This window comes from Myotis daubentonii, chromosome 21, assembly GCF_963259705.1.
Source record: "Myotis daubentonii chromosome 21, mMyoDau2.1, whole genome shotgun sequence".
Taxonomy (NCBI): Eukaryota; Metazoa; Chordata; class Mammalia; order Chiroptera; family Vespertilionidae; genus Myotis; species Myotis daubentonii.
Genome location: NC_081860.1, coordinates 312051 through 335546, shown reverse-complemented (window position 1 = coordinate 335546; position 23496 = coordinate 312051). Strand labels below are relative to the sequence as shown.

Genomic DNA, 23496 nt, shown 5'->3' with positions numbered 1-23496 from the left:
CCCACGTCGCCATGGCGCGGGTGCCGGTGAAGGTTCTCGTCCTGTGGCCGCTTGTGTGCGCCAGCACCAAAAGGCCTGTGTCCCCGGGGCAGGCGTCCTCGGGAGCCAGGCCACCCTGAGCCTGTAGGCCGGCGCCTAAGCCCGGTGCGGCCGGGGTCCCGGAACGTGAGAGGGTGCACGTCGGGCTGAGGGGACTTCCCCGCCCCCTGCACGAATTTCGTGCACCGGGCCCTAGTATGTATATAGAAGACTTGCACAAAAATGTTCTGACAACTTTTCCATAAGAGCCAAAGCTGGAAGCAATTCAAGTTTCCATGAACAGGTGAATGAACATATAAGTTGTGGAATTTCCATAGAATCGGGTGCTACTCAGCCACATGCTAGTGAGGAGCAAGCACGGATCAGTGCAGACGCCTGATGACTCTCACAGGCCACGTGCCGAGCTGAAGAGTCCAGACACAAATAAGCCACATGGTGTGAGTCCGCTTTCACACCGTTTGGGAGCAGGCAGAGCCGACCCCTGGGACCAGAGGGAGGGGCTCCGACTTTCCTCACTGAGACCCCCAGAGGAGGAGAGGGGCGTCACCAGGCGGAAACGAGTGGAGGACGAAATGGGGGGACACTTGCGATTTTGGAGACAAGCCTTATCATGGAGATTCCTGCCGCTGAAACATAAAACTACCCGGTTTCCTGAGGCGCGGGTGGTGGGAAGAGCCGTGGATGAAACGTCGGCGAGCCTGGGCCCATCCTGGCTCGTCCGCCCTCTGTGTGCGACAGGAGGGTCGCGGTCACTCGCGCCTGTTGTCCCCCAGAAGATAATCTAGGGATCTGTTCAGCATTGTGGTGAGGGACTTCCATCTTTAAACGGCCCGAGTGTAATAATTCCTCTCCAATTGTCTGTTTTCAGGGTGCCATTCGTGTGGGCCTGGGAGAACTCACGCTGGGACATGCTGACCACAGGCTCCCAGGCAGCCGAGCCCCGCTAGGCCCCACGGAAACCGTGGCTCTGGCTGCGCCTCAACATGAGCAGCCCACAGTAAGTCGCACGGAGCTGCTCCCTTCCTGGCACTCAGTCAGCTGCGGGCCTACCGCGGCTCCTTCCGGCCCTTTGGGGACGGAGGGCTCCCGGTGGCCAGCTGCATTACCTGACATTATTGCTTATTTTTATTGCTTTCAGAGAGGGAGAGAGAGATAGAAACATCACGATGAGAGAGAATCATTGATTGGCTGCCTCCTGCATGCCCCGCACCAGGGATCGAGCCCCCAACCTGGGCATGTGCCCTGACTGGGAATCGAACCTTGACCTCCTGGTTCCTAGGTCAGTGCTCAACCACTGAGCCACGCCAGCCAAGCAGAGCTAAATATTATTAGTCTCGGAAACTCAGTCCCCCAGGAATACCCCAGTGGTCAGAAAGCTCTGTGTTTAGTTCGTTATCCTTAGTTTTCTTGGGACCCGCAGAGAAGAACAGGTTCAACCCAGAACCCCCTTTTTTGAAAACATCTGGAAGAGCTGGGTCCCCCATAAACATCCACTGGCCGCCCCGTGGCTGTGCCGTCTGAGGGCCTGGGGTCGTTTTGTAAATGCCTCGCGGTGAGGAGTGCGGCTGCCTGTGCCTGACGGGGAGCAAAAGCAGGGCTTGAAACAGACCCACACCCAGAGTCGGGCCTGGTGAACCCGGCGGTTCGGGCAGCTCCCCTGTGGTGGTCAGATGGAAACCCCACTGTTCCCCCGGTTACCCGGACGATTCAAGCAGAAGAGAAGCAGGCGGGTTCGGCTCTCAGCTCCTGGGTAACTGCCGCTGAGCGTGGCTGGTTAGTTCAGGGGTGGGAAGAGACCTGAGCGGCAGAGCTCCCCAGTGTCGGCCTGTCATCCTCCGCGACCCCCTTCGCGGGTGGGCGAGGGCCCGCACGGAGGGGACTGCCTGTCGCCCCCAGGCCGGCCGCCCGAGGAGGACTGTCCGAGGTGGAGATCATCTCCCAGCAAGGGGACGAGGAGACCAAGAGCGTCGCTGCGGGGCAGCTGGCGAGCTTTGCGTATCGGGACTTGCCCCTGGGCCCCGTCGACCTCTCCGCGGCGGGCTCGCAGCTCCTGTCAAATCTGGACGAAGATTACCAAAGAGAAGGGTAGGTGCTGGGGCCGCCTCTGGGCGAGGTGCCGAGTGGGGCGGGTGGGGGGACCACGCAGGCCCTTTCCCCTGGAAAAAGGCTCTGGGCTGAGAAATGCCTGCCGTTGCCAGACCAGCGTCTCAGGTCGCTTTGGCTCGGAAGTCGGAGAAAGCCACTGGGTGAAGTTTGAGGATTGACATTCCCCCTGAGGACCCACCCAGCCGCGCTCTGGGGGTCACCGAGCCCCTAAGGAGTGGACTTGGGCTGCACTGCCCTTGGCCAGCCAGCTCTGCTTTGATCTAAACTGAAGGTTCTGGGCTGTCTTAGGAGCTGGTGAAAAGTATTGGTTAGAGCAGGGCTGGGCAAACTTTCTGACTCGAGGGCCACAATGGGTTCTCGACCCGGCTTGGTGCTCTCACGTAACCAGGCTCTGGTCCTCATTCTTTGGTGTTGGACACCACCCCATTCACCGGGGAAACCGAGGCACAGGGCTCTCCTCAGGGACCCCGCCACCACCTGGGAGGAGGGACACTGGGTTTGCGGGAGCCGCCTCCTGGTGCAGACTGGAGGTTGTACCTTCTCTCAGCCTGGCCGGCGTGCGGGTCTGGGCTGGACGGGAGGCCACCCAAGGGGAAGGCCAGAGAGGCCGAGTCTGCCGGGGAGCCGCACGGCCCCACACGGGGAAGCTGGGGGGAGGCCGCGTAGACAAGGGCTGCTGCCCCTGGGGGTGAGGCAGGGGGCACTCAGTCAGAGAGACGACGGGCACAGGGGCGGCATGAGGCGTCAGGCTGCAGTCAGGTCCAGGACAGCACATCTTCATAAGCAGAGACGCACGTGACTGCAGAGCTGCCAGCAGACAAGGGCTGCAGGCAGAGGGGGCGGGAGGAGCCCCGACGCCCTTGGCACCCCTGTTGTCTTGCTCGAGGACCAGCGTCCTCTCCCCGCCCCCCTCCCCCGGGCTGCATCTGGGCTCTCGGGTGGGGTCTGTCCCAGCACTGGCCTGGGCTCCCGAGGGCAGGGGTCAGCGCCTGCGAGCCCGGGGACGGGGGTTTGTGAGGGAAGGAAGGACTTGCACGAGTGAGTGGGTGGGGGAGCCATGTTACGATGAGGATTGGAAGAGAGGGGAAGCCCGTTCCTTTGGGGAAGGCGGGGGCTGGCCCCAGACCTGCGTGGAGTCCAGGGAGAGCCACGGGGGACCCGGCTCTGGGCAGAACTCAAGGCCTGGGTCCTGGCTGGCCCGCCGCTGAGCTAACTCCTCACCCTCCACAGTCATCCTAAAGAGAGAAGTCACTTTGCCTCGGGACTCGGTACAGTTTTAGCATCTTTTTAGGAGAAGGAAAAGCCTTTTGTGGCTCAGGGTTAAAAGGCAGGTTCGTCCCTGCCATGACCTTTTGCAGTGTTAAGCCTGGACGTTCCTGCCTCGTGAAATCTTTGCGTCATTTTCCCCCAAAGGAGAAAGAAGTTAAAAATGAGCTTTATTAGCCCATCCTCTCGATGTCCCCGGGACCCATCTGTGAAAGCACAGCCCTTCCTCTGGCATCCGGAGCCCTGGGCTGACCCTGGGACCTCCACCCTGTGTATTTTGAGGAGACGCAGGCTTCCAGGGGGTTCTTGACGCCTCACAGAGGAAATAAAGATTCAATTCAGATCACAAGTTCCTTTCTGATAAGCACAGGTTAGCCTCTTTCTCGGAGTCCAAGAACTGCAAAGACTTTCCACTGACTAAGAAGGCAGTAAATTCGCAGATACATTATCTTTCAGCACAGTAAACCCCATGGCCCCACTTCTCCCAGGATGGGGTGTACACCCGGGCCACCACGGGGTGGCAGCAGAGCCCCTCTCAGCGCTGCCTGGAGGAGGGAGGGAGAGCAATTTAAACTTAGGGTCAGGTCCCCAAGGAAAGTGAGCTGAATTTACGGGGTTCTAGAGCCCCAGCCATCTTCGGAGGCACCTTGGATCTGGACTTTGGCTAAACAGGAAGGGGGAGCGTGGCCAACCCCGGATTTGCCGAACTACAGCTGAGAACGGAGAGAGCTGGGCAGAGAAGCGCGTGTGCCTGGAAACTAGCCACTGGCTCCCTCCCCAGCCCTGCCAGGCACAGGGAGCCTCAGACGGGACCAGTTCCCAACACAGGACTCGAGAGGGGGGAGTCGGCCTCATGGCCAACTTGATCCAGCAGCACCGTTACCTCCTGGGTGAGGCTTGAGCCAGAGGCAGCTTTTCAGAGCTGTGTGGGCAATGCCCTGAACCCCCACACGGTGCGTGTCGGCCATTGCGCCCCCAGAAGGAGTTTGGGGGCTCGCCCCCCGAGTGGGGTGGCAGCTCCTACCTCCTGGCCTGAGCTCGTCATTTCTGAGGGTGCAAGAAGCCTGGATTCTGGGACAAGCGAATGTCAGACTCCGTGACCCAGCGGCACCAGCTTTGCTCCCCCCCCTCCCTCCCCTCCCCTCCCTCTCCCCTCCCCTGGGTGCAGGGCTGACCTGTAGCTCTGACTGCAGAACCGAAGAAGCTGCTCCTATGGAAACTTGGTTTCTCCAGTTCCCCCAAGGGCTGTGACAGTCACCTCACCTCCAGCTGGCAGGTTCGTTAGGCACGTGTGCCGGATCCTGGGCCTGGGCGTGCTGCTGGGCCTCCCTCCTGGACGTGGGTGCAGGGACGGAGGATGCCGGGCAGGACCTCTGCTGTGGTCAGGCTCTCCCCAGGAGAACGCGAACGGAGCCCACCCCCATGCAGACACTCAGCGCAGGGGGCCCTGTGGGCGCTGGGCCGATGGTTCTCACAGGTGGATACCTGTCTGTCTGGAGAAGTCCTACGGGTGAGCTCATTCCCTCTCCTGCTTCCTTTATTTCTGTGCTTTTCACGAGTGGGCTGGGACCGGGGCTCATTGCACAGCCAGAACCACTCGCGAGGCCGCAGGCTCCGTGAGGGAAGGCGCTCAGCACCCAGCACAGCGGGGCGTCTAGTGGGCACTTAGCCGTAACTGGCCGTATGCGGATGGAGGGACTACCGACACCTCCCCTATGTAGGTCATGCGCCCTTTTCTGAGGCCCTGTACCCCCGTCCTCACAGGAGGTGTGTGTGGCAGGTGCTCAGCAAGCACCGTGCTCTGGTTCGCAGACGTTGGTAATATTCTGGAACGGCAGCCCAAGGATGGGTGATGCTGAGCCAGTGGGGGGTCAGGAAACAGGCTCCGGGGCTGCGCTCGGAGGCCTCAGCCACGGGGCTGCTGTTTGGAGACACCAGTTGCCACCAGATGGGAAAGATGGGGAGCAGATGGGAAAGTCAAGCTGTTCCCCAGGGTGTTTGTCAACAGGAAGGAGTTGAAGGAACCGGCTTTTCAAACAGCTCGACGCGGTGACGTTTGTGAAGTGCTCGGGGCCCATCCCAAGAGCTGGACAGCGTCGGTCGCCAGCAGAAGTGAGAGGCCCGGGTCAGGGCAGACGCTGGGTTCCAGGCAGCGCCATGGCCTCCTCGGGCAGCTCTAATCCTGCGGCATAAACACAGCGACGGGCAGTCTGGGGGCCTCGGGGTGTTCTGCTCACAGCGGAGACCACCGAGCCTGTGCGTCCGGCCCGTCAGCATCACAGGGGCGGAGCATTTGGGGACGTGGGGTCTCGACTCCGTCCCGGGTTTGCACCTGGGTCCCGGTGTGCTCAGCTGACCCATCAGTGAGGCCAGGCGCCCACACACTCCTCGGGGCGCTGGGCACAGTGCTGTATGGTGTGCATTTTGGGGGGCGGGTGCAGGGCTGTAGTTTCCGTCCCTGTGGGAGAGCTTTGCAACCAGAAGGGTCCTAGCCTCTGGCCCGGCAGTGCCGCCACGGTCAGCGCCAGGCAGGCCAGCGGTGCTGTGGGCCTCATTCCGTGCCTGCGGCCAGACAGCTCCGACTCCCTGGGCCCCCCCCCCTTGTTCCTCTGGGGACTTGAGGGGCGAGCATCTCAGTGCAGGGCTGACAGGGCTGCCTACAGGGCAGTGGGCTTTGCTGTGGCCCCTGGGGACCCATGGCTGCACTGCCTGTGGGCACTTGCTGGGACGACGTGAGGGTCTCCACAGTCCCCCCAGCTCCTGCTCCCCCCACCGCTCACCCTTCCCCTTGGATGGCCTGGCAGCCACCGAGCCGGATCCCGCAGCCCTGCCGTGCGAGAGCCGGATCCCGCAGCCCTGCCGTGTGAGAGCCGGATCCCGCAGCCCTGCCGAGCGAGAGCCGGATCCCACAGCCCTGCCGTGTGAGAGCCGGATCCCACAGCCCTGCCGTGTGAGAGCCGGATCCCGCAGCCCTGCCGTGTGAGAGCCGGATCCCGCAGCCCTGCCGAGCGAGAGCCGGATCCCGCAGCTCTGCCCAGCGGGAGCCCAGCCCCACAGGAGCCAGCGCAGCCCTGCCGTCCAGGCACCAGACCTGCCCCCTCAGAAAGGGCTCGTTCAGCACCGGGTGTGGGACGCTGCCTGACAGAGCAGAGACCTGGAGCCACCTCTTCAGGGCCACTCCCGTGGCCTTGCCTCACACGAAGGAGCCATCAGACGTTCGCCAATGTTCATTGTAATATTCCAGAGCCATTCTTTCAAGCGTTTACCAAGACTCCTAAGCATATCAAGCCGAGGCGGTCACGGCCCGCGGCCCCTCCCCCCAGGATCTCTCTGCCACCCACCTGCCGGACATGCCATCTGCTCCTGGTGTTTCGGCCTTGGCAGCCCCAGTGGCCTCCTGGCGCTGCCCTCCTGCTACCGGAGATAGAGACGGGGACACGCTGCCCTCTGGTGGCCGCTCCGGGCAGCACCACCTGAGCACCGGGCTCGGGGTTGGATGGGCTGGTGCTGACGCGGTGGCAGAGCATGTCTTCAGGCCTGGGCTGTGGGCTCCGTGCCGTGTGGGGCGTGCGGGAGGCCGCGACCCATCGTTCTCTCATCGTGGATGTTTCCATCTCTCCCTCTCGCTTCCTCTCGGAAATCAGCAACAGCAAAAGGACGGAAGTCAGCCTGCCCGTGGCTCCGTTGGTCGGAGCATCGTCCCGCACACCAATGCACATCGATGTTTCTCTTCCTCCCTCTCGCTCTAAAAAGGAAACAGCAAAAATAAGAACAAACCCTCGCGTGAGGATTAAGAACAAACTGCCGTCAGTGCCGCCTTCCCTTTGGGCCACTAAGCTCCTCGGCCGCTGTTTAGCCACTTGGATGTTGGGGAGCGAGACACATCCTGTTCTTCTGCTAAAACACCGTCTCCTCTTCCGAATCTCAGGACACTTTGTTAGCAGTTAGCAGTTTCCAAACACCCGGCCAGCCAGGCGCCTGCTCCTTCCGCTCGGTCCTGCGCTCCAAGCCGCTGCGGCCAGGAGGCCTCAGCACCCAACTCAGCCGGCTGCTCCGCGCGCTGCCGCCCTGGAACGCGACCTCACGGGGCCCTTTCACTGGTCCCTGCAGCGGTGCTGGGCCCACCCTTCAGGTGGCAGCGAATCTGCATCAGTTTCAGGGGCCACGGACCGTCCGCCTGGGGTGAGAGGGTGTGGGGTTGGAGCCGGGCCGCCTTGGAGACCTGCAGTGCCTGTGGCGGGGGAGGAGGTGACAGGAAGCCAGGGAAGTGCTGAGCCGGGCCTGGGTGAGAGGTGTGAAGATTGAAATAGGCCCCGGAAGGGGCAGGAATGTCACCCTGTGGGCTGAGCGGGGGAGTAGGTGAGACACGGATGGGTCAGCAGAGCAGGTCCGCCGAGCAGTGACAGCCAACGTCTCACAGTTCAGGGTCTTCGTGCACAAAAGCAGCTCAGCTGACGGCACCCGTGGGCGGGCGCCTGGCTCCCGGGGGCCTCTGCCCCTCTGAGCTGGAGGCGGAGGCTTCATGCCTCGTCCTTCCTGCCCCTGGACAGACACGCCTGGCCCGTCCCCTGGTGGCCTCTCCCCCTCTGTCCCCAGGTTAGTGCCGCCTTCCTGGGGCCAGCGTCCCGCGCTGGGGACCGAACCCCAGTCTGCGTTCCCCCAGAGCCCGGGACTGCCTTTCATTCCGAGAGATGTAGAAAGATCCGGAAAGACGTGGCTGAGCCCATTTCCCCCCGGGCTTCTTGAGCCGTGAGCTTGGTGCCACCGCTGGGGGCTCTGCAGGCTCCGCTGGGCCGACTGAGGAGGAAACCTCCCACAGGAGCCCCGTCCGGGGACGCCCTCGGGGTCTCGGGGGCTGGGCACGGGCTGTCCGCTCCCTTTGGGCAGGAAGGAGGGGGTGGCCCAGTGTGTGGCCGAGACCTTCTATCAACACCACCGTCGTCCTCAGCTCGTGCCGGCCGCGCGGTGCGTTTGGACCAGCGACGCCCTCATTGAGCCTCCGTGACGGGCTGAGGAGCTGCAGGCAGGGCTCCCCGCCTCCTTCGGCCTCTGACCTCCGCGTTCCAGGCCCTCACGGGCACCCCCTTTGCCCCGCATCCTGGGTTTCTGACGGGAGTGGATCAGACGCCCGAAGACCCCTCTTCGTCATTCTGCTCCGCAGCCTCCCGACAGATTGTGTTTCCGCGGGAAGGGGGCCGCGGGGGGCTGAGGGCGGGGCCTTTGGGGTCCCCCCTCAGCGCCTCCTCCCACTCTTGTCCCCGCAGGTCCACCTGGCTGAGGCCGTGCTGCGGGAAGAGGGCGGCCGTGTGGCAGGTATTTTTGCTCAGTGCCAGTCTCAACAGTGTCCTGGTAGCCTGTGTAATGTTGGTGGTGACTCTCCTGACCCTGGAGCTGCTAATAGATATAAAGCTCCTCCAGTGTGAGTAGCCAGAGGGTCCCGTGCACATACGTACGCTGTCATTCCCCGTGCACCCACCGGGTCCCCGCCAGCAGCGACCCGCCACCGCCAGGGAGTGTGCCCCCCTCACCGGTGTGGCCGCTCCGTGCCCTCCCAGCATTCCACCGCCCGAGACCCATCAGGACACGGTGGGACCCTGCATGCACTTTGTTCTTCCCATTGGGAGTTTCCTGGGTGGGAACTTCTGTAGCCTGAAGAGTCCCCTCGTGTGGAGGCGTCTCCCCTGTGCCTGACAGCAGCCCCCACAGGGAGCGCGCCTCCTTGTGTTGCCCACGTCAGTGACCCCGTGAGGGGGCGAGCCGCAGGCACCCCGTTCACAGACAGGGAGCAAAGACCCGGAAGATCAGCCCAGGCGAGGCGGCCTCCAGCGGGGACTTCAGGCCCCAGGCCGGTCACGGGCAGAGCCACGGGCCTCCCACGTCCTCCCAGCTGTTGGTCCCGGCTCTGGGTGCCTGGAGGCCCACAGCGCGTCTGCTGGACGTCCTGGCTGCAGGGCTGCCAGAGCAGGGGCCTCCCTGGGGAGGGGCTGGGACTCCTGGTGCCCACAGGCCCCAGTTCAGAAGGTGGGTCCTTCAAGGCCACAGACAGAAGATGAGATCATTCCCCCCGGGGTTTCCTTTCCTGCCTTTGGCCACGCCCAGGACCACGGACCAGTCACCCCAGAGCCCAGACTGGTTTCTCAGGCGCCTCCAGGCCCACAGCCGCCCCGACAGGGAGGGGTCCCGTCAGCTCCCTGGGTTCCCGTCAGAGAGTCTTCAGGCGCACATGGCCAGCACGGTACCCTCGCCCCCACGCGGCGGGCGTTCCCCCCCCCCCCCCCCCGCACGCCCACCCGTCCGCTTTTTCCGAGGTCTGTCCACAGCGAGTCTGTCTCCCTGGGGTGGGCTGACAGGCACCGAGGGGCTGAGGGCCTGGCCCACCTTGGAATGTGGCTTAAAATGAAATCTCCGGGAGATCGGCTCTGGTGGGAGACCCAGAGCAGCTCATAACAGCATCTTAAGTCCCATAAAACACAGAGACTTAGAGCTCTTCTGAAGCTGCCGTGAAAAGGCCCAGGAATTCACTGGAGAGACAACGGGGAGAGGGTCTCTGCTTTCGGAATCATCAGAGGCCCTTTCAGAGCCCGGGCCTCGCCTCTTCCCACGAGTCTTCCTGTGGCCGAGACGGAGACTGGCATCTCCGGGCTCCTTTGTAAGGGTCACGTTGGCCCAGCGCCCGGGGAGCCCGAGTCCCCCACCTGGAGCCCAGGATCGCAGCCCTCTTCCCACCCACCCCCACTCCAGACCGGGGTCTGCCACCGCAGGGTTCCCCAGCCTCAGAGCTCTGGGGGAGGGTGTGGGGCCCACCTGCCCCTGTGGTGACCCTGGCATCGTCCTCCAGCCCAGGGGACCCTGAGCTGAGTGCGGGCCCCGCTGTGGCCCAGAAGGGAAGCAGCACCTGTTCCGGCGGCATCCTGTGCCCGCTTAGGCCCCACTGCCAGGATGTCCTGCCAGCACCTCCTACGCCTGCCCCCCGGGAGCACCCTGCACCCCCGTCTCCATCAGAGCCCCCTGGCCCTGGCACCTGCTTCGGGTCCGCCACCTGGTGAATGTGCCTGCACGGCCGGAGGCTGACCTGGCTCCTGTATTTGAAGGGCCTCGAGCTGGTGCCTCGGGAGCTGGTGCCGGTGGCAGGGGTGGGAGCTGGCATGGCGGCTGTTCCTCGCTGGCACCCTGGCTGCTGGAGCCACTGGGCAACGTGGCAGACCCAGCCACGTGCTCTGCCACTTTGGGGGGCTGGCTGCCCCCGGCCCCCGCTCCCTCCCCCAGTCCTCCTTCCAGCTGTTCCCTGAAACAGCCTGGCCCACACCAGCCCCTCCGCCTGCAGAGTGAGACGTCACAGTGAGGGGCCTCAGTCCCCACTCACGTGTGGCTCTGGGGCTGATTGTGGGGCGTCCCGGCAGCTCATCTAGACTGACAAGCCGCCCCGGGTCCGAAAGGCCCATGTTCCCCGAAGCCCCTGGAGACGGCAGGGCTGAGCTGGAACCCCAAGAGGCGGCTGGGGGGGGGGGGGCGTGTAGAGGAAAGCATGGCCTGGCGGCCCACCCCTCCACCACCTCAGACACCGCCTGACTCCGTCAGACCCGAGCCTCCCGGCGGCTGGACTCCCAATGCATCCACGTCCTCATCCTGACGCGGCCTGTTCCTGTGTTTGTTGCAGTTTCCAGCGCCTTCCAGTTCGCCGGCGTCATTCACTGGATCAGCCTGGCCATCCTGTCCGTGTTCTTCTCCGAGGTAGGCCTGGGCTCCTCTTCCTCCCGGGAGGGCGCTGTGGGAGCGGACAGCCCAGGGCACTGACCTGTGGGAGCAGGACCCCAGCCCTGCCTCTGCCCGCGCACATTCCGGCAGCTCCCAGGCTGTCACAGGGCACCCTGCCTGTTTGAGGAGGGGCTGCGGGCAGGGTCTCCCAGGAAAGTGACAAGACTGGCTTCCTGCTGGGGGCGTGGCGGTCTGAAGGCCTGGGAGTTACACATGGAGATCCAGTTCTCCCAGCTAGCAAGTCCGCTCACTTCTCTCTCTCTCCCTCCTTATCCCTGTCTCTCCCTGTCTCTTTCTCTCTCTCTGGTGTCCAGAATCCTGGGTGTGGGTTGGGTGTGGGGTGTGTGGGCAGCATCAGTGAGTCACAGATGACTCCTGCAGCCTGTGGAATCGACGGGTGAACCCAGGGCTAAGGGTCAGACTTGGGGGGCAGATCCCCGGGGTCCCAGCAGCCCTCCGAGATCATTGTCCTGGAGGTGCCTCAGCCTCAAAGGAGTGCGGCTCCCAGCTGCGGCCCCTGGAGAGGGGGCTTCGGAGCTTGTGCTGTGGGCCGGGGAGCCCCGAGGACATGAGCGAGGGGCTGGCACCCTCATGGGCACTCGGATCGGGTGGAGAGGGCACTGGGTGGTGGGACGGCTTCCCGTGCTGGACAGGACTCCAGGTCCGGAGCTTCCGTGGGGCAGGGCCGTCACCCACCCCTCTGTGTCTCCCTCAGACCGTCCTCCGCATCGTGGTGCTGGGGATCTGGGACTACATCGAGAACAAGATCGAGGTGAGGCCAGGGTCCCCGAAGCCGCCCCCGGGGGCCGGGGCCGGTCACACGCTGCTCCCCCGCCCTGGACGCGGGTCCCCGTGAGGGTGGGCCGGAGGGAACACGAGAGAGTTCCCAGGAAAGGGGTCTAAACAGTCCCCACACCGTTCTGCAGAACTTTAACTTATTCTTGAATCGTTTTGAAATGTATTTTAAAACCAGCGGGTGCCGTCTGATGGCCCCGAGGTGGGGAGCTGAGCGGGCCGGGCTCCGGGCCGGGCCTGCCCCCCGAGTGGAGACTGGGATGTGCTGGGTCGGGAGGCGGGAGGCCTGGCTGTCCAGCGGCAAGGCCACGGCGGCGTTGCCTACTGCCCACCTGCCTTGCCTCCCACCCACTTTTAGCTTCTTTCTCTGAGCAGAGAGGCTTGCCTTGAGGTCTCAGGAAGGCTGGAGCTGCAGGGTCACAAGACTGGGACCTGCCTGTCCTGGCCCTGCCTCCTGAGAACAGAGAACGGAGATGCGGGGCAGGCTCTGGGCTCCAGCTGCCCAGGGGGAGGGGGGGCCGTGGGGCTGCAGGCCCAGCCCAGAGGGAGGGGAGGCTGGAGCAGCCCAGCCCCTCTGAACGGAGGACCAGCTGGGGGGCGGCGGTCACTGGACGGAGCGTGCGCAGGAGCACCTGTGGGGGGGGGGGAGTCCCGAAACGCCGAGCGCGTCAGGGGAGACTGCCCGGGGCGGGGCCTTTCACTGGGGGGACAGGAGCGGGGCCGGGGCAGGGGCGGCCTGGCCGGCACTCTGGTTGGGGCAGCGAGGACGCCAGCACGGAACCCCCTCCCCAGGTGTTTGACGGGGCCGTGATCGTCCTGTCCTTGGCCCCGATGGTGGCGTCCACTGTGGCCAACGGGCCCCGGAGCCCCTGGGACGCCATCAGCCTCATCATCCTGCTCCGCATCTGGCGGGTGAAGAGGGTCATCGATGGTGAGTGTCCGAGGGCTCCCTGGGGCTCAGGGTGGGGCGGGGTGGGGTCCCCGGCTCCGTGGTGGGCGGGGACGCGCGGGAGAGCCCAGCCTGTCGCTGCTCCCTCAGGGTCAGTTCAGGAACCGCTCACATGCTGCCCGCTGTCCCACGCAGACACCTGAGCTCAAAGGTCAGAGGTCACTCATGCAGTCGACATGACTTTCTCGTTGGCTTGGGTGGCCGCCCCCACCTGAGAGCCGACAGCCGGGCCTGCCCTGGGAAGACTAGCTCCTCACAAGCCAGTGCCCCTGCAGCTGCCACCGGCTGTTTGGGTCCCTGGTTGAGGTGCTGCTCTGTGTCCATCAGGGCCCAGCTGGGTGCCCCCAGGCCTGTCCGCTCGCCAACAGCCAGTGTGTCTGGGAGCTGCTGGCTGGTGGAGCCCTTGGCCCAGTGGAGGTGCTGCCACTAGGAGGACAGATCTCAGCCCCCAGGGCAGGGCCGCCCCCCCCCCACGACACACACACACACACACACACACTCTCTGGTTGCTGTTGGGCCCCGGGCCCTCAGGGATGCGCCTCGGCCCGACCCGCTGGCTGGCCTTGGTCCTCACGGCCGTCTCTGCCGCAGCGTACGTCCTGCCCGTGAAGGTGGAGCTGGAGCTGGTCATCCGGCAGTACGAGAAGGCCAAGGTCGTCCAGGACGAGCAGCTGGAGAGGCTGACGCAGATCTGCCAGGAGCAGGGGGTAACCGTGGGCACAGGGGTTCTGTTCGGTCTGTGCAGGGCCGAGATCAGAGGTGGGGGGGGGACGGGGTGCGTCTCGAAGGCCCAGCCAGGCCCAGGTTCTTTGCACTGGCCCTTGGCACCCACTCCGCTCTCCAGCCTGCACCAGCGAGCCGGCAGCTCAGCCCTCGTCTTCTGGGCACAGCGTCTCTGACGCAGGGGAAGCCTGTCTGCTGGGCCCAGACACTCCTGAGTGCCAGCCGGGCTTTGCTCTCTGGGGACCGTGGTGAAGACTCCGGGGCCCTCCGTCCCCAGGACTGTAGCCGGGTCCTGCCCCCTTTGCCCTCATGTCCTCGTCTGTGGGAGTTCAGGGGCGGGGATGGCAGCGTCCGCAGGCGGGGCCGGGGCGGGCGGGCAGCAAGGCTGCATGCTCTGCAGGACACCTGGCACCAGCGAGCAGGCTGGGAGCGCACAGGGGGCCGGCGGCCAGGAGGGGAGCCTGGGTCCCTGCTCCCTGGGCGGCTCTCGCGGCTGGAGGCGGCACCGGAGGGGCGGGAAGCCTGTGGAATGTCCCACAGGACGTTATCTGTATCTGTATCTGTATCTGTATCTGTATATCTGTATATCTGTATATCTGTATCTATACCTATACAGCGGGGCCTTCACTTACGAGTTTCATTCGTTCCGTGACGGAGCTCGTAACTCAAATCACTCGTATGTCAAATCAACAGTGAACGAGTGAGACACGTGGTGCTGGGCTGATGTGGTGGGGTTCACTGTGACGTTCGCTGCGCCAGCTAGCGGTGGGGTATCTGAAGCTGGCTCGTAACCCGAATTTTAGCTCGCAGCTCAAAGCAAAAAACCGGCCGAGAGACGGCTCGGATCGCAAGAAACTCGTTAGTCGGGACACTCGTAAGTCAAGGCCCCACTGTGCCTTATCTCTCTCTCTCTCTCTCTCTCTCTCTCTCTATCTCTATTTCTGTCTCTCTATACAGTCTGGCTCATTGGAGCCTCAGAAAATGTAATCCGAGAGAGAGATGCTGAATCACGGGGTAACCACCGACAAATGCGCAGTCAGGGATTGTGGCTCATGTTGAGTTGGTCAGAGCTGGTAGCTCCGTGGTATCGAGTCCAGGGCCTCGCGCTTGTCAGGGAAGCGGGAGTGCCCTCAGGGCTGTGGGCCGCCTTCCTCCTGCCGGAATGGCCACCCGGACGGGCAGGCTGAGGCTGGGAGGGAAGGGCCTGTGTCCCTCACTGCCTCCAGGCGCCTCCCAATTCCAGGTCCTGGCATTCATTTCTCCCTTAGCCCAGGGACAGAGGGATGTGCACAGGGTCTTACTGGCTGGGCCTGAAGGTGGCGACATCGCTTCTGCCACCACCTGTGGGCGGAGCTCAGTTGCAGGCACACCTAAGGCGCCAGGTGCTGAAGGCAGTGGTCTCGGAGCCGAGGAGGAAGCCGGCCCCTGCACAGTCACCTGATCCGTAAGCGAGGCCGTCCCGTCCTCATGACGGGCCCTCTCTGTCCCTTTCCATGGAGCCAAAGGTGTCATCTCGCTTAGTGACACTCCCTGCCCCAGTGCCCGCCCCCGCCTTTTCCTTTAAGAAGCAGGTGATCATCTTGACCCCACGCTACAGGCATCTCGGGGAGGCAGGTGGGGGGCGCATCCATCAGGCCAAGACCTGTCGGCTGTCCTGCTCCCCTCCCTCCACCACTCTGGCCCCTCACGGGCAGGGTCATGCCCCCCCCGTCAGGGAGCCGGGGCGCCTGCGCCAGCCTTGCGCCTGGTTGTGGACGCCGGCGCCCCGAGACAATGCCGATGGCAGATCGCTCGCTGGGCCTCGGCCCTGAGGCCGCAGTGCCCTCCGTGGGCCAGAAGCCCCAGGAAAGGGCTCTGCCTGGACTCTGGGGGCGCCTGGTGCTGGCTCCTTCCAGGGAGCCCCCACTCAGCACAATAGCCTTCGCTACCTGGATTGTTCAAGGTCTCCGCTGTGTGTTTTAAAAAAACATGGGAAGTGATTTGTAAAACAGCCGATAGCTTTAATGACAAACCTATTCAGCTGATAAAATTAGCCATCAGAGGAATAACTGATGTTATCCTTTTGCCATAATTTAAATTTATGGCCAACTACCCATCATTCACGGTGGATGGCGAGGGGCCAAGTTTGCACTCGGCTCCCCTGCTCCTAAATCATAAGTTTGCCGCTGTCTCCTGGTGTTTATTGTCCCCAACGACGGCAGCCCTAACGGGAATCACCACTGGCTGCATCCCAGGAGCAGGCGGGCGTGCAGGCCGGCGGGCGTGCCGGCAGCACCAACCGGACGGGAGGACGTGGCTGCTGCTGCATTAGCTGCCCTCGCGCTCCGGCCAGAGTGCACATCGATCGGCCAAGGCGTGTCCACTGCACTCAGCCCAGACCATCGAAGGCAGAGATGCGCTGGGAGTCCCACCGGCAGGGCCCCCCCCCCCCCCCCGGCACATTACAGCCCAGCCCCGAGGGGGGGGGGGGCCCTCGCTCCAGTAATGCGAGTGGCTTCCCCGGGGACCTGGTTCTCTGATTAGCGATGCTCAGCTAACGACGTGCATTAAGGAGGGCAGTGCCTGCACCTCCTTTTCCCCCCCGAATCCAGGACAGGCCCCGTCCCTCCCAGAGGCCTGCCCAGGGGCCCTGCAGTGGGTGTTCTCAGGCCCACCTCCCGGCCCCCCTCACTGCCAGGCTCTGTGTCTACCGCGTGGCCTTGGGCTGGGCAGGCCCCGGCCTCCGGCTGTCTGGCCTGAAGTCCAGTGGGACGCTCGCGGGCAGCGTGCTATCGATTACAAGTTATCAATAATGCATCCGTTCCGAGCGGCCCGGAGGCCATTAGCTGGGCCTGCCGCCCGAGGAGCAGCCTTGGAGAAGGGCTGGGTGTGCCCACGGGAGTTCCCATCGGCCTGGCAGGAGGCTTCCCTCCCCCAGAGGTCAGGGGCTGCCTCTGGGCCTCTGTGACCTCAGAGTCTCTGCCTGAGGGGCCGCTGGAACCCTTTCCCGGGCCGAGGCCACCCCGGCACACGTCAGCCGATTTCTCACCCTTTGAGGCCAACGGCCCCATTTTAGTGCTGGGCTGTTGAGGCCAGAGTCTAAGCCTCATCTGAGACCAGGGTCGGGGCAGCGTGGGAGCGGGGCACAGCCTGTGAGCGGGGTGGGGCACAGCGTGGGAGCAGGGTGGGGAACAGCGTGGGGTTGGGGTGCAGCCTGTGAGCGGGGTCGGGGTGCAGCGGGGTGCAGCCTGTGAGTGGGGCCGGAGTGCAGCGCTGGGGGGAGGACGCCAGCTAGTCAGTGCCCTGGGTGGTCCCCGCTGCAGATCATCAGCACAGACACCGGACGGGGCTTCAAACCCAGGCTCCCCGCGGCCTCCAGGTGCTTCCCACAAAGCACAGCTGTTTCCGGTTCCGCCTCAGCAGGGCCCGCGGGTGAGGCCGGACACACTACCCGGAGGCGGCTCTGTGGTGCAGTCCAGCCTTTGGGTGCTCAGAACCCCCGTGAGCACAGGGCCCCAGACCGCTGGTCTGTACCCGCCTGCCTCTCCACAAACCCCACCTTCGCCCCCCAGACCCACAACCCTCTCCTCTTGCAGTTTGAGATCCGGCAGCTGCGGGCGCACCTGGCCCAGCAGGACCTGGACCTGGCCGCGGAGCGGGAGGAGGCGCTGAGGGCGCCACAGGTGCTGCGGCCGCGCAGCCGCTACCACGTGGTGGAGGACACGGCGACTGAGGGCGACGCGGAGCCGCTGCAGCCCTCGCCCGGTAGGCTGCCCGCGCGGGGAGCCCCTCGCCTCGCCTCCCCGGGGTCTGGAGTGTTCCTTCCTCTGGGACACGCCTGTCCCCTCCTCTTGGCTGCCTTTCTGTGTCTGCGCCTGAGGTGGAGCTGCCGTGTCTGCGGGTCTTGGTCGAGTGGCCTCATGTCGTAGGTGCCGGTGGCACCCGAGCGGGCAGCCAGGTGTCCCTCGTGTGGGCGTGGGTGCCCTCCTGTGGCTCTGGCACATCGTGGGAGGGCGACCCTCGGCGCCTGGTGGTGGGGCTGGCGTGACGGCCGTGAGGAGCGGTGGTGCAGGGCTGAGCCCACGGAGCAGGACGGCCAGCGGGCTGGTGCCTGACGCGTTGGTCGTGCGTGTGTTCGTGGCTGGGCGTGTGCTCTGGTCGGAAGCTGGCCGTGCTGAGGTCTCCTGGGAGGTAGAGGCCAAGGTCCGCTGCTGCCTGGGCCCTGCCCGGCCCCGGGGGTGAGCTGCGGAGGGGTTGGGTCTGCAGACGGCGGCTCCTCGTGCTGGGCCGGGCGGGGCCTGGGGAGCCGAGCTGCAAACGGAGGCTGCGGCAGGACTGAGCTCGGGCTGTTCAGACGCCTGGGACGCGCCGAGGCCAGAGCGGTTTGGGGCTGAGCGGCTGTAGGAGGGGCTGCAGCGTGAGCACGACAGGCCGTTCGCAGGGAAAAGCCAGGAAGCTGTTGGGGGGACAGGGTCTCCGAATGCCCGGCGTGGGGAGGGCTCAGCAAAGCAGCAGTGGAAGGAACTGGGAGAGAGAGTGAGACACATCCATTGGTGCCTCCCACACGCACCTGGGCCTTCGTGGCAGGTACGTGCTGTGGACTGGAATCGAACCCGCTCCTTCAGTCCGCGGTGCTCTGTGCGGAGCCGACTGGCCAGGGCTTCAGGCGGCGCTCAGTGACGGTCGTTCTGTCGCTGGGCTGTCATCTTGATGTGGCCGGAGGCCGGAGGTGCTGGCGGGGGTGTCGGGGGGGGGAGCTACAGCCTTGGCCTACGCGGCCACCGTGACCGGGAGCCCCGGGAGCCCACGGTTAGCCGCCTGGACGCAGGCGAGCACTCCCGGCACAGGCACGCTCTGCCTCCCCGGATCGGAGCTCTGGAGGCAACAGCTTGGCCATTATTGTCCCTCAGCCAGTCGCCTCTAGACCCTTGGCCCCTGATGCCCGATTGGGCCCGGGGCCAAGGTCTGGGCTGGAGAGCCTGCGAAGCAGCCGCGGCTTTAACCCCGTGTTCCTAGGAGCCGGTGACGCTGTGCGTCCTGCCGTCTGTCCTGCGCCTCCCTCAGCCCCATGGTGGGAACTTCCAGGACCAGGAAGGAGGCGGACGGGAAGGGACGAAGCTGGGTCAGGCGTGAAGCTTACTCGGCTGTGTCACCAGCTGGGGGCGATGGGTCTGTGCTGCTGTCCTGGAGACGAGGGGTGCCTGAGGCGTGGGGCTCCCACAGATGTGCCAAACACGCACCCCTGGAGGCAGTTGGAAATGCCCCTCCCGGCCAGCCCTGGAGCCTCACCCCTGCTTCCTTCAGCTCCTCTTTCACCACTTCCTCGCGCTCCCTATGGGGCACCTGCCCCCGTGGCCTCTGAGCCACAGGCAGGAGCAGGAGGGCTGCACGGATCCTCGAGGGAGGAGGGTGCCCAGCTGCCCCTCTCTGCCCAGGAGCTGTGTCGCGGCAGATCTACGCGACGTGAGACGTGATGGCTGGACACGCTGGGGCCTGGGCCCCTCTGGAGATGGGACAGGGCAGCGCGTGCTGCTGACGGTGACCCAGAGGCCAGCGAGGGTGCAACCCCCCCCCCCGGGGTTCACCTGCAGACTCGAGGGCGTCACAGCAGCAGGGGGAGGGTGCCCGGGGTGGGGTGCCGGGCTCTCAGCAGCTGTGGTCACGGCCACACCCACGCCCGCCAGCTGTGCTGAGCGTCTCTGCACAAATCACCTGAGAGCCTGTGGAGTCAGTGAAACTTTCCTCCCGAATGTCTTGGTCTCGAAGCTTCCCCGTCACGCACACCTTCCAGCCCCTGGTGGGCCTGCCACGTCCTCACCACACATCACGGCGCCCTCAGCCCCCCACCCCTGCCCAGCCCGCAGGACTGGCCTGCCCTGTGCCACCAGAGCTGCTGGGAAGGGAGGAAGGTCTGGCTGGAGGGGGGCTGGGAGAGGGGGGGCTACAGGGGAGAGTTCTGGAGGCGAGCTGAGTGGGGAGCTATGTTGCCGTGTTAGAGGGGGACCCCGGGGGCATGGTACTGGGCAAAACCAGGGTGTGGAGTGAGATTGTGGAGCAAGTGTGGGGAGCGTGGGCCCAGCTGGGGGGGTGAGATCAATGGTCGAGTCAGAGTGGGGAGTTAGCAGGGCAGTTCAGAGGGAGGTTTGGAGGGTGAGCTAGAGGGGGGATCTGGGAACAACCAAGAGCATGGAGCAGGAGCGGGCGGGGGGTGGGGGGCCAATTTGGGGAACTAGGGAGCCACCTGGTGGCTGACCGGAGTGGGGAGCTAGAACGGAGAGCCAGGTGTTTGGAAACACTGAGACTCTAGAGCAGGGAGACGGAGGGGGAACCCAAGTGGGAAGGCCGAGTGGGGAGTTCTGAGGGCAGCCAGGGGGGTGAGCTAGAGCGGTGATCTAGAAGGGGGAGCAATGAGGGCAAACTGAGGGGTGAGCTAGTGGGGAGTTAGAGGGGCCAGTATAGAATGAGGAACTGGGGGGCAAGCTAGAGTGGGGGTGAGCTGAAGTAGGGAGCTGAAGGCTGGAACTAGCGGGGAGGAGGGTGGGGTGCTAGAGGGGTGAGCTGGAATAAGGAACGAGGGGAGATCTAGAGAGGTAGCCAGATGGTCCAGCTAGGGGTCAAGCTAGAGTGGGGTTCTAGTGTGGGGACTCACAGGGGTGAACTAGAGGGGTGAGCTTACAGGGGGAGCTAGCAGGACTAGCTAGGGGCGGGGACAGAGTGGGGTGCTAGGGAGATCAAGGGGGGGGTGAGCTAGAGTGGGCAGCAAGAGGATGCGCTAGGGGAGGGTACGAGGGTGGTGCGGCACATGGGGAGCAAGTGGGTGAGGAAACTTAGAGGGGTGAGCTAGAGGGGGCAGTGAGGGTTCATGCTGTGGGCTAGGGCTAGAGGGGTGAGCTGGAGCAGTTTGCTGTAGTTGGATCTGGGGCTGTGATCCAGAGTGGGGAGCAAGACTGGGGAGCTAGTGGTGTGAACTAGAGGAGCTACAGTGAGGAGGTGGAGTGGGGAGCTGGAGTGTGGGGTGATCTAGAGTGGGCATTGAAGAGGGGGCGCGAGGACTAAACCAGTGGGGAAATGGGAGACTGCAGGGGAGCAAGGGGCTAGAGTGGGCAGTTAGGGTGTGCGCTTGACTGGGATCTAGGGGGTGATTGAGAGCGGGGAGAGAGATTGGGGTACTAGGGGTCAGGCTAGGGGTGAACTTGAGTGGGGAACCGAGTTACAAGCTAGACGGGAGCTGGTCTAGACGGCTAGCAGGTGGCAGAGTGGGGAACAAACATGGGCTCTTGGGAGCTGGGCTACATGGAGCTAAAGTGGGGAGCTAGTGAGGCGAGTTAGGGGTTTTTAGCGAGTGGGGAGCGCGTGTGGGGAGCTGGGGTTTGAGCGAGAGGGATGAACTAAAGAGGGAGCTAAAGTGGGGAGTTATGGTCCCAGCTTGACTGGGACGTCAGAGGGGCACCCCAGAGGGGGAGCTAGTAGAGTGAGCTGGGTGCCAGGTGGGCAGCTGGTGTGGGGAGCACGAGGGCATGCATGGGGTGAGCTATGCTGGGCCGCTATGGGGGCTGGCTGGAGGAGTGAATTAAGGGGTGAGGTAGAGTCGGGTGGGGGGGACAGTTATAGTTAAGTAGAGGGGGAGCGCTAGAGTGGATCTAGGGGTGAGCTAGGGGGGGCCAGCATGAGTGGGATGCTAGGGTTCAAGCCAGTGGGGACCTAGGTTAGTGAGCTGGAGGGGGGAGTACGGGTTGAGCTATTTCGTGGGGTGAGCTCGTGTCCAGCGCTTGGGGCCTAGCTTACTCCTCTCCCCTCCTCTCTTCCTGTTTCTCTGCTACCTCTCATCTCCCGTCTCTTGCTTCCTCTGCTCTCACCTCTTGCTCCCTGCTCCCCTCCCACCTCTCACGTGGCTCAGTGATTGAGCATCGACCGATGAACCAGATCACAGTTCGAGTCCAGGTCAGGGCACAGGCCCGGGTTGTGGGCTCAAAGTAGAGGAGTTCAAGGTGGTGACCCAGGGTGATGTGTGCTGGGGGGGGGGGGGGCTAGAATGGGGAACCGGAGTGGGGCTGTAGCATGGGGAGCTGTAGGGGACTAGGTAGGTACCAGGGGTGTTAGGGGCCAATCTAGGGGGATGAGCTAGAGTGCAGAGCTGGAGGGAGACAGGGTGGCAGCTCTTGGCGAGTTGCAGTAGGGTGCTGGGGGCGAGCTGTGAGTGAGGAAAGCTGAGGGGGGACCAGGGCGGCGATCTAGAGGGTAGTGTCCCCATCCTCCCCTTTGCCCCACCGTTCCCATGACTTGTGCTTGGCGATCCTGTGTTGTGTCAATGTTGTGCATGTGACATACGTGTGCACTGGGTCTGGAACTCTCTGACGGTCACACCACCGTCCACTCCCAGGGCTGGTGGGGCTCAGCCCTGCCGCGTGTGGACCCACAGTCTATAGAGGCGACGTCACAGCACCCCTCCTGTTTCGCAGACAGCGGCGTCCCGGATCCGGCCGTGTGTGTGGTCACCACGGCTGCCATAGACATCCACCGGCCCGACGTCTCCTCGGACCTCTTCTCGGTGGACGTGCCCCTGAAGCTCAGCAGCAAGGGCGCCTGGGTGAGCTCCGCCTCCGCCTCCGCCTCCGAGAGCGCGTCCTGCTCCACCGGCAGCTCCGTCACCGGGGCCCAGAGCGACAGCAGCACGGCCCGCGAGCTGTCCTCCGAGCCCCGCCCCGCCCCCCCGCCGCTGTCACCGCCACCCCAGCCGCCCGTGGCGGAGACCACCGTCCAGGACCTGCTGTCCTCCCTGTCAGACGACCCCTGCCCGTCCCAGGGGGCCTGGGACCCAGCCCCCTTTGCCCAGCCCAGCCCCGCGGGCTCCCCCCAGACCAGCCCGGAGCTGGCGCACAGGGTCAGTCTGCTCAACCGCAAGAACCAGGAGGGCTTCCCCGTCCTGCAGCTCAAGCCCACCCTCCACTTCCAGGCCCCCCCGCTGCACCCGTTCTCCTCGTTGGAATCCAAAGAGCAGACGCTGCACAGGGTCCCGGAAGCCTAGCGCCCCACCGGGCTGGGGTGACGGGCGGACAGCCCGGGGCCCAGAGGCCACCCAGGGCCACACGAGGGACCCAGGAGCCCACCTGGCCGCTCGGGTGCCGCCTGCCTCCAGGGAGGGGACGCCAGGCCAGGAGGACACATGCCTCAGACCTCACCGCCCAGCGCTGGCGCCCCCTCTGGCTGATCTGGACGGTGGTGCTTGGCTGGGGTGTTAAACCGTTTTCACCGGAACCAGCCTGTGGCCCAGCCTCTGCCATCGCCTTCGCCCCCGGCCCCTCGCCCCTTGGGAGCAGCACTGTGAGCGGGGCCCAGCCCCACCCACACCCTCTGTCCAGGCACCTGGGTGGGGCCGGCTCAGACAACCCCTGAGCCCACGTGGCTCCTCATCCTCTCATTTCCGCATGAGCCTTTCTGAGTATTTTTAAGACGAACCCTAGTTTCCACCCTCACGGACGGAAGGGATGAGTTTGGAGGTGGGTGGGCGTGTCCTGGGGAGGGACGCCATTTTGCACACTCAGCTTTGTAATAAAAGCAGCCGCAACGAGCCCAGGTTGGCAGGCATTCTTGGGTCGCTGGCCTCGGCGAAGCCTGCAGTCCTCGCTGGGGTTGGGGTTGGCTGCTGGGACCCCACCCAGGGAGCCCACCCTCTCCGGCAGCCCCGAGACATTTCCAGAGGAGGGCACCCGGGCCAGGCAGGGAGCTCACCCTGCCGGCCTGTGGACGAGTCCCTTCCCTCACTGCCCCCCAGGAGGCCAGAATCCCCCCTTTTCACGGACAACTGCCTGACCCAGCTGCCTCCCTGGGATCCCCAACTCAGCAGGTGAAAAGCTGAGCGCCACCCTGACGCCCCCATCGGGCTC

General features: G+C 64.5%; 1 protein-coding gene across 1 annotated transcript; it reads left to right on the top strand.

Moving 5' to 3' along the window:
* The first annotated feature begins 907 nt into the window (after positions 1 to 907).
* Positions 908 to 23180, top strand: TMEM266 (transmembrane protein 266). Its single transcript, XM_059677955.1, has 9 exons — positions 908 to 1036; positions 1936 to 2124; positions 8676 to 8830; positions 11069 to 11142; positions 11882 to 11938; positions 12754 to 12892; positions 13502 to 13617; positions 17209 to 17377; positions 22072 to 23180. Exons 1-9 carry the CDS (start codon positions 1023 to 1025, stop codon positions 22635 to 22637), a joined length of 1479 nt encoding a protein of 492 aa, XP_059533938.1. The 5' UTR covers positions 908 to 1022; the 3' UTR covers positions 22638 to 23180.
* Positions 23181 to 23496: the final 316 nt, after the last annotated feature.

Bases quoted from the DNA above. Each gene is read 5' to 3' on its own strand.
- TMEM266 (XM_059677955.1), top strand. The intron at 8,831-11,068 runs GTGAGTAGCCAG...TGTTTGTTGCAG, and splicing joins AGATATAAAGCTCCTCCAGT to TTTCCAGCGCCTTCCAGTTC. The intron at 13,618-17,208 runs GTAACCGTGGGC...CTCCTCTTGCAG, and splicing joins AGATCTGCCAGGAGCAGGGG to TTTGAGATCCGGCAGCTGCG.